At 35.3% G+C, this 10578-nt stretch overlaps 1 protein-coding gene across 3 annotated transcripts; it reads left to right on the top strand.

Moving 5' to 3' along the window:
- The first annotated feature begins 630 nt into the window (after window positions 1–630).
- LOC132044914 (ABC transporter G family member 22-like) lies at window positions 631–5212 on the top strand. 3 transcript variants are annotated; one of them, XM_059435449.1, is made up of 11 exons: window positions 631–773; window positions 995–1311; window positions 1533–1627; window positions 1719–1951; window positions 2026–2181; window positions 2433–2616; window positions 2698–2988; window positions 3080–3379; window positions 3661–3945; window positions 4044–4151; window positions 4868–5212. In XM_059435449.1, exons 2-11 carry the CDS (start codon window positions 1020–1022, stop codon window positions 5087–5089), a joined length of 2166 nt encoding a protein of 721 aa, XP_059291432.1. In that variant the 5' UTR covers window positions 631–773; window positions 995–1019; the 3' UTR covers window positions 5090–5212. The 3 variants fall into 3 exon arrangements, with proteins under 3 accessions (XP_059291432.1, XP_059291431.1, XP_059291429.1); XM_059435448.1 differs by having other exon boundaries at window positions 995–1398; window positions 3080–3367; XM_059435446.1 differs by having other exon boundaries at window positions 995–1398.
- Window positions 5213–10578: the final 5366 nt, after the last annotated feature.

Genomic DNA, 10578 nt, shown 5'->3' with positions numbered 1-10578 from the left:
AGGGCTACTTACAGTATACCCAATGTGGTCCAACAATTTAAGGTAAGGTTCGTTATAATAGACCAAATGGTCCAGTCCTTCCTCAGACAGAGTTTTTTTGCACCGGACTGCCATCTTTCATACACTAACAGTAAAAAGAATTGACTATATTGTCAATGTAAATGATTCAAATATGAAGTTAATTAAGTATTAACGCGTAAGAATAGTGTTCTGCACCAAGAGTTGGGTTATACGGCATCTTATGAACCAACAAGCTTGTCTATAATGGACCATGTCTAATTGTAACATCAACTGGAGTTTAGCGATACTCGAAAACTGCGTTTCTTTCTTGGCAGAAACGGAAAGGATGGTCCATTGCACTAAATGTCAGATAACAGTTAATTTACTTGGTTTGGGAAGTTGGAATGCACTGGGAAACTTATTTTGGGTAAAATATCATGTCAAATTTTGACATGACAGATTCTAATTGTATGGTGATTTTGCAAGGTAATACTGTTGTCTTACTTTAGCTATAGGGAATTCCAAATTTAGCCACTGAGTCTCAGAAAGAAAATGGAAGAACCAATCAAAATGTACATTCTAGACATTGTTGAAAAAGAAACATCAATTAATGTACTGGAAAGTTCCAATTCTTTTCCTGAAATTGAAAGATGCATTAATTGAGACTGCCAATATGATATCCCAATGTTGTCACCTCAAAAAAGGTCTATATAAACTTATAACAAGAAAACTCAAGTCAGTGTAAACCTTTTAATTGCATAAAACTTGCTCAGGTTTGCTGCAAAAACTAATTCTTCTTTTTCTGGATTGCCTTAGACATATCTTGAGGAGAGTTTTTTTTGAATTAACAATTCCTTTTCACTTTTGTTTTGAATATTGCAGTGAAAGAGTTTTATGTTTGTAAATAACTCGGCATTATATAATTAATTGACACATTGTGTTTCTTCTTTATATTTTATTTGTCTTTAATAACTCTATATTGTTGAGTTCACAGTTTGAAGGCTAGCCAACCACAAGACATGGAGCAAGAACTAGATCTCTCCAAGAGCTTTGACAAGAAAGAAGCTGTCATCATGCAGAATATCGATGAGGATGAGATTTTCCCACCTGAAAAAACCAGCAATATTCTTTGCACAAGGAAAACAGAAAGCAATAAAGAGACTAGCAAAGACTTAATAAAGATGCGAAGCCTGGACTTTGCAAAGGATTCACCGATACATGGAAAATCGTTTCGTCATGCAAGATCATTTAGTTGTCATTTTCTAATAAATATAGATGAGATGATGAGTACTGACGCCGATAATGAAAAAGGTGCACTTATAAGCAAGACTTCAAGTGGATCCTCCATTTCCTCATCAAGCATCTATGATGACATGACATTAGAAAATTCACAAAAAAGTAAGAAAATAAAATCGTAAGGCATCAGAACATAAAGTTAAGCCCCTATTATGGCAGTGAACACATATATAGTAGCAGCTCGGTTTCCTTTTTCATGTATTTTTTGAAAGAAGTCCCAACTTTTTGCTGTTCAGAGAACAATATGTTGGAATTGAAGGATCAGGAGGATCAAGATTCATGCAGCTGGAGAAGAATTCAGATTGAGCCTACCTTACGTATATGTCTCAAGGTGGTTAATGCATGGATCTCTTATGAACACTCTACTGCTTATACAGTAATTAAGAATTTATTACTATTACATTTATCCACTTGTTTTGCAGTTTCAAGATCTGAAGTACACAGTGGCATCAAAAGGAGTGGAGAATTCTGATGCAGAAAAGTGCATACTTCAAGGAGTGAGTGGTTCCGCCTCTCCAGGAGAAATTCTTGCTTTAATGGGACCTTCAGGTTGTGGTAAAACAACCCTACTCAAACTTCTAAGTGGAAATGTAAAAAATGATAGTGGCATGATTACTTACAATGACCAGCCATATAGCAAGTCATTGAAACAAAGGTAAGTGCACTTAATTCTTGATACAGATCCCTTCGTAATAGTTCAAATGAAATTTATTGATGATCACTCAACAGGATCGGGTTTGTGCTGCAAGACGATGTCGTTTTTCCCCATCTCACTGTAAAAGAAACCTTAATATATGCTGCTTTGCTTCGTCTCCCCAATATGTTATCTAAAGAGCAGAAGAAAGAGAGAGCTATTAGAGTTATAAATGAGCTTGGCCTAGAAAGGTAACTTCTTCATTTTCTATTAATCATATGTTAGAAACTGTATGGTGATTCTTCTTACCATTTTTAAGGATAAATTCTATCTAACCCAAGAAAAAGCTCTTTCTGTTAAAGTGTTTATGATTATACCACATAAAAAGCAAAAAAGATAATGAGTCACCTGCAAACATCAGAAAGAGCTCGCTAGCTTAACTTTCTTGATGCTTCTAAGATTGTAATGCCTTGTAAAGTTGGACACTGAAGTTTAATTTCAGGTGCCAAGACACAATAATTGGAGGGGCATTTGTTAGAGGAATTTCAGGAGGTGAAAGAAAACGAGTATGCATTGGAAATGAAATTCTTCTGAATCCATCACTTTTGTTCCTAGATGAACCAACATCTGGTCTGGATTCAACCACCGCACTTCGAATCGTGCAGATGTTACACAACATTTCCAGGGTACTCATTCTCTAAGAGTCTCATTTCAAACTAGCTTTTCAAAGTCATTAAATAAAACATCGTATCTTATTTTTCTTATAGGCTGGCAAGACAGTGGTAACGACAATACATCAGCCATCGAGTAGATTATTCAGCAGATTCGATAAGTTGATTCTATTGGGACAAGGAAACTCACTGTATTTTGGCAAAGCCTCTGAGGCAATGCTATATTTCTCTTCAATTGGTTGTTCTCCCCTTATAGCCATGAATCCAGCAGAGTTTCTAATTGATCTTGCAAATGGAAATATAACCGACAAGTCTATTCCTTCAGATCTAGAGAACCATCATTTCAAAGGCCAATATGAAAGACCTTCCGCAGCTGATGTTCATGAGGTATAAGAGATCACCGTTCTTTTCTTCTTGGCTCATAATCTATGTGATAACCATATTACGATAATATATATTTAAAAACCAAATATTTCAGTATTTCGTTGGGGCTTATGAGTCAAGGGTTGCCAACATAGAGAAAATAAAGCTCCTGAATCATCGCCTAATAGAAGAAGATCCCGAAGTGCAGAGTTGGCCTAATTCAAGAGATTCTGGTGCAACCTGGTGCCAACAGTTTCCAATTCTTTTCAGGAGAGGTTTTAAGGAGCGAAGCCACGAGTATTTCAGCAGTCTCCGGATAACTCAAGTCATCGCAACAGCTATTATTGTTGGCTTACTATGGTGGAAATCAGACACTTCATCACCCACTTCATCACCTAAACAAGTTTCAGATCAGGCAATTAATGCATTCCTTACAGAAAGGATCATTTTTTCTAGGGATTTTCTCATTTTTAGCCCGTGTCTGAAATTAATTATGGACGCTAACCAAAATAAACAGAACATATACATTGATTGTGTATATTAAATGTATATTATATGTATAATTATACTTAGTATACAAAACCTATAACTTTTCTGACTATCATTTTTTTTGGGCGGTCCAGAAATGTAATTACCCTGTTTTTCTTTAAACCAACATGTCTCTATCTTCCTAATTTGGTGTGGAAAAAATTGCAGGCAGGGCTGTTATTCTTTATTTCAGTATTTTGGGCTTTCTTTCCCCTATTTACAGCCATCTTCACGTTCCCGCAAGAAAGGGCTATGTTGGCTAAAGAAAGATCAGTGAACATGTACAAGCTGAGTGCCTATTTCATAGCCAGAATCACTACTGATCTGCTCCTGGACCTAGTGTTGCCTGTGACATTCTTGCTGATTGTCTACTTTATGGTTGGATTGAAGCTGACATTCCCTGCATTTTCTTTAACTTTGCTCACACTTTTACTCAGCATAATTGCTGCTCAGGTTAGAAGTTGCAATTTTTTTTTTTTTTTTTTTTTTGGCAATTACCATAACTAAGCACAGTTGAACTTGATATGACATTTGGGGTTCACTATGTTCAGGGCTTAGGTTTGGCTATAGGTGCAGGATTCATGGATGTGAAGAAAGCAACAACTTTTGCTTCTGTTATTCTCATGACATTCATGTTGTCTGGAGGATTCTTTGTCCAGGTAATTAATTATGTCTTATCAGCACATGGATCACCCTCACAAGAGGATAAACCAACACTGATGGTATAAGTTTTTTGATAACTATCATACGTAATAAGTTTAAACTGAAAAGAGCTAGATATTACCGAAGGACAGATCTGCTCAATTTCACATACTTAGGGCATATGTGGCCCTTTTTCATTTATTAATTAGGTTAATTGGAGGTTCCATATAAATTAAGGCATACTTGGACCAATTATTGAACGGTAAGGGCATGAGTGAGCTAAACTGTTAACGAAGGACATATTTGCTCAATTTCGCTTCCCAGGAGAAATGCAAGAACTCCACACCTGGGATTCAAACTTGTTGACTTAAAAAGAAAGTCTTAACACCTTTGCCACTACACTAGAAGCAGGGCTTATCTAAAGGAAATTCAAAAATATATCTATATACAAAAAAGATTGTTTTTATCATTACAATTTTCAACCCCTGACGCCTAGATGCAAGTATTACTTATTAGGTACAATTTGCACCACCTACTCCCTCTTTTAATTTGAATGGTGTAGATCCATAACACTGTACAGATAAAGAACCCGGAGTTGTTCAGGAACAATAAATGGACTAGGACAAGAATAAGTTTGTCAATATCAGCTGCAATATGATACCTTTAAAAGAGGTCATCACATCAAACAATGTGTTTGATTTTGATTGTTTCTACATTGATTTTGTGAATGTAGGAAGTTCCAGCATTCGTGTCGTGGGTTCGCTATATCTCCATCAATTATCACACATACAGACTTCTGTTAAGGATTCAGTACAACTCCTTGAGAAGTTCAAAGCATGGAAAGGGGATTGAGTCTAGTGGAGTTGAAGTAGGAGCAATGTTGGTGATGATTATTGGATATAGGATGTTAGCCTACTTCCTCCTAAGAAAAATGAAACTAAGAACAACTACATGATTGAATATATATATTTTTTTTAATTATTGTTCAAGCTCCAATTCCTACCAATAAGTTGTAACTACAACATTCTGTACTGTGTTCTTTCTCAATTTATTTCATATGTTTCCTTATTCTTACTAAGTGATACCGTTGTCAGTCCAAAGGGACAACATATTTTAAACATTTCTTCTATGATTTGCATCTAAGCTCAATTAATAGTTCTCCTCGCTACATAATGTTCTAAAAGGCAGAGAAATACGGTGAAGTGTTTTACAGCCACGGGATTTTTCATTTTTAATAATCTAAAAAAATAAGAATAACATTTAAAAATAGATTTTTTACATAAATAGCCAGCTGGATTAATTGACTATTTACTTTTTCTAGTTGGTATACACTGATTATACATGGTTATTGCATTGAATATAACATGGATTATACATCCAGCTACTATTTTTAGTTTAAGCGGTTGGGTGGACTGTTATTTAAGTTAATATTTCTAACATATTATCGATTCAAGTGTTAGCCCTATGAGACATACATACAAAATACAAATGGCAGTGGAATATTAAATAATAATAATAATAATAATAATAATAATAAAAATAAAAATAGAATTCAATTAAAAGTAATCTAAATATCTAACAAAGAAGAAATCTAGAATCCTAAATGAACGTCTCATGTGACAATCGACATACTTACTGTCTCAGAAGACCGACAAAATAAAAATTTAAGTATAAAAATAGGAGGAATATTAGCCTCAAGAATTCCAATTCTAGAAACAAGCAATCATGAGTTAATCTCAACCAAGAACTCCAATTCTCTTCAAAAAGGTGTGTTGTAATATCTCCATATGGGAAACTACTCATAAAACAACTCTAACTCTATTTATACTTAATAATAAAAATCTTATTGAAAGAAAAAATTATCCCTGAGATTCTCTTGCAACGCGTCAACACTTAGGTCATTGATCTGGATGCTCCAGTAGACTACCTTGTTTCAATCACTCCTAGCTAGGTCAATTGTTAGGAACTATATCATTGATGTATCGTCTTTTATCTGTCACTCTGGGGTCAACGACTTTAATTGAAATAGATCATTACTCTGATTAGCTATATATTGTGGCACACTGACTCGTATACTTCAACAGTGTTCTCCTTAATTTGCTTATCGCAATTCTCAAGCCTCCAAATGTGATATTGTTTGCTTAAATAATTGAAATGGCTCTCCAAACACCTTCTTACCACTTCTTGAAGATCATGCACTCCTTAATATGCAATCTTTGGACGCTCTTGGACTTGTTACGAGTCAACAGTCCACTGAACATTTCGAAATCATCCAAAATGTGCTCTAACTACCCGGGATCATATCATTTTCCCCTCTTAAAAAGATAATATCACGCCCATTTATTAAAATCTTTATTCAAATCTCATTGACGTCTTACCTTATCCATATCAACCTTCATTTCGCACAAAAACCATATGGCGAATTATTTTATCAGGTATTACTATACCAATATGATCTCTTGCGGATTTGTTATTGTCTGGGTGCTAATTCTAGTACACATTACACAAGGTAGGGATTAGTAACGTTTGGCTTCTTCTTCTTTCCTTTAATTCTGTTATCCCTTTTGGTAAATGCTATAGGTTGGCCAAAATTATTAAGCATGCGTTTTGGATTGGAACTCGATTTTTTTTTTTTTTTTTTTTTTTTTTTTTTTTTAAAGTTGAAGTTGAAAAATGGTATTTGAAAGCTGAAGTTGTGTTTGGACACGCATTTCACTTGACTTTTTTTCCTGAAATTTTGTTAGGAAAAAAATTCACTTTGAAAAACTCGTCTAAAGTAACCAAGCAATATTCCAATGCGTAAGTACCAAACTATTGTAAAATATAATTGTGTACTAAAATTTAAAAGGAATAAAAGCACAAAGAGTGAGAGAAATGAGCAGTAGTACTATTTCTTTTCTTTCTACTATTTTGGGATGATTTTACATATCAACTTTGAGGCTATATATAATGCCTCAATTCTTGGAGTAGTGTTATTACTACAGTACACAATACTTGAAGTAGTGTGTTTTCTACAGTACCCAAGTGGGCCATGGCATCCACATTATCTATTCATAACACTCCCCCTTGGATGTCCATGAAAACTAAAAATTCTAGTGAAAGAAAAGTACTATACATAGTTATTTGTAATACGCCTTGCTTGCTGCCTCATTAAAAACCTTACCAGGAAAACCCAGTGGGACAAACCTTGGTTAAGGGAAAAAGAGTGCAGCGCATATTTACTCCCCCTGTTGGAAACATCACTTAATGTCTCGAATACGACGCATTCCAATCTTATATATTAGCTTCTCAAATGTTGAGGTTGGTAATGCCTTAGTGAACAAATCTGCTAAGTTATCACTTGAGCGAACTTGTTGAACATCTATTTCACCTTTCTTTTGAAGACCATGAGTAAAGAAGAATTTTGGTGAAATATGTTTTGTTCTGTCTCCTTTAATGTAACCTCCTCTTAGTTGAGCTATGCATGCAGCATTAACTTCGTATAATGTTGTTGGAATATTCCTCTCCAAAGGAAGGCCACATGTTTCCTGAATATGTTGAGTTGTTGATCTCAGGGAAACGCATTCTCGACTTGCTTCATGAGTGACTATTATCTCTGCACGATTTGAAGAAGTAGCAACCATAGTTTGTTTTGTTGAACGCCATGATATAGCTGTACCTCCACATGTAAATAAATAACCTGTCTGGGATCGACCTTTATGTGGATCGGACAAATATCCCGCATCTGCATAACCAATTAGTTGTGAATAGGATTCCTTTGAATAAAACAGTCCCGTATCAATGGTCCCTCGGAGGTATCTGAATATATGTTTAATACCATTCCAGTGTCTTCTCGTTGGGGAAGAACTAAATCTTGCTAATAAGCTTACAGAGAAAGCTATATCTGGCCGAGAATTATTGGCAAGATACATTAATGCCCCAATTGCACTGAGATATGGTACTTCAAAGACCAACAAGTTCTTCATCATTTTCATAAGGTCGAAATGGATCTTTATTAATATCAAGTGATCTCACAACCATTGGGGTACTCAATGGATGTGCTTTATCCATGTAAAATCTCTTTAAAATATTTTCAGTATATGTTGATTAATGGACAAATATTCCATTTGTAAAATGCTCAATTTGTAGACCAAGACAGAATTTCGTTTTTCCCAGGTCTTTCATTTCAAATTCCCTTTTCAAACATTCTACTGCTTTTGGAAGCTCTTCAAGAGTTCCAATAATATTCAAGTCATCAACATATACAACTATTATGACAAATTCTGATCCAGACCTTTTCATAAAGACACAAGGACAAATTGGGTCATTTTTATACCCTTCTTTCAATAGGTATTCGCTAAGGCGATTATACCACATGCGCCCTGATTGTTTTAATCCGTATAAAGATTTCTGAAGCTTTATTGAATAATTTTCCCGGGAATCTTTATATGCTTCAGGCATTTTGAATCCTTCAGAGATTTTCATGAAAATATTATTGTCTAGTGAGCCATATAAATAGGCTGTGACAACATCCATCAAATGCATACCAAATTTTTCATGAACTGCCAGATTTATAAGATATCTGAAGGTGATTGCATCCACCACAGGAGAATATGTCTCTGTATAATCAATGCCAGGTCTTTGCGAAAACCCTTGTGCCACAAGTCGTGATTTATATCTTATGACTTCATTTTTCTCATTTCGTTTTCGCACAAAAACCCATTTGTACCCCACTGGCTTTACACCTTCAAGTGTTCGAACTATAGGTCCAAAAACTTCGCGTTTTTCAAGCGAAGCTAATTCAACTTGAATTGCATCTTTCCATTTTGGCCAATCATTTCTCTGTCTACGTTCGTCGACAAATTTTGGTTCAAGATCCTCACTTTGTTGCATTATTTCAAAAGCAACATTATAGGCAAAAACATTGTCGACAATTATATCATTTCGGTTTCATATTTTTCCCGAGGAGACATAACTTATTGAGATCTCTTCATTTTCATTATTTTCAGGTACCTGAACCTCTTCCGAGGTTTTATCAATTGTTATGTCTCGTTGCTCTTCTTGAGCAACCGCCTCCATATTATTATCATTTTGATTATTTGCTCCTTTTCTTTTTCGAGGATTTTTATCTTTGGAACCGATCGGTCTACCACGCTTTAAATGTGGTTTAGACTCATTTGCCTTAATTGATTGTCCTACCGGGACATCAACTCGAATTGGAGCATTAGCGGTAAATGAATATGAGATTTAGTAATCCTTGTGTCAATGAATGCATCTGGCAGTTGATTTGCAATATTTTGCAAATAGATTATCTTTTGAACTTCAAGTTCACATTGATTTGTACGAGGATCTAAATGAGAAAATGATATTGCATTCCAATCTATCTACTTTTTCAACTGCTTATTTTCTCCCCCTAATGCTGGGTATATTGATTCATCAAAATGGCAATCAGCAAATCTTGCCGTAAATAAATCTCCAGTCATAGGTTCCAAATATTTTATAATAGAAGGAGATTCATACCCAACATATATCCCCAACCTTCTTTGGGGACCCATCTTTGTGCGTTGTGGTGGAGCTATTGGAACATATACCGCACATCCAAATATTCTGAGATGGGAAATATTCGGCTCCTGACCAAAAGCCAATTGTAATTGGGAGACTTTATGATAACTTGTGGGCCGAATCCGCACAAGAGTTGCTGTATGCAAAATAGCATGACCCCATACCGAAATGGGAAGTTTTGTTCTCATAAGCATTGGTCTAGCAATTAATTGGAGGCGTTTGATTAATGATTCCGCTAGACCATTTTGAGTATGAACATGAGCAACCGGATGCTCAACTGTTATCCCAGTTGATATACAATAATCATTAAAAGCTTGGGATGTAAACTCACCAGCATTATCGAGGCAAATTGTCTTAATTGCATAATCTGAAAATTGTGCTCTTAATCTTATTATTTGAGCTAGTAATCTGACAAATGCCAAATTGCGAGTTGATAACAAACACACATGTGACCATCTTGTAGATGCATCTATTAAAACCATATAATATTTAAATAGTCCACATGGTGGGTGAATGGGCCCACATATATCACCTTGTGTACGTTCCAGAAATGCAAGGGATTCAACCCCAACTTTAATTACTGATGGTCTAGTAATTAATTTGCCTTGACAACATGCAGCACAAGAGAATTCCTGAATTGAAGAATCTTTTGGTTCTTCAAAGAGTGCCCGTGTGAATTCTCAATTATTTTGCGTATCATATTAGAACCGGGATGGCCCAACCGGTCATGCCACATAATAAAATCATTGGAATTAGTAAACTTCTGGTTTACTATGGCATGTGTTTCAACCATGCTAATACTTGTGTAGTATAAGCCGGAAGAAAGAACGGGTAATTTTTCGAGCACATATTTCTTACCCTACATTATTGTAGTAATATAAAGATATTCAATCTTTTCAGCAT

This window comes from Lycium ferocissimum, unplaced genomic scaffold, assembly GCF_029784015.1.
Source record: "Lycium ferocissimum isolate CSIRO_LF1 unplaced genomic scaffold, AGI_CSIRO_Lferr_CH_V1 ctg5437, whole genome shotgun sequence".
NCBI lineage: Eukaryota > Viridiplantae > Streptophyta > Magnoliopsida > Solanales > Solanaceae > Lycium > Lycium ferocissimum.
This window is presented reverse-complemented; position numbering and strand designations above follow the sequence as displayed.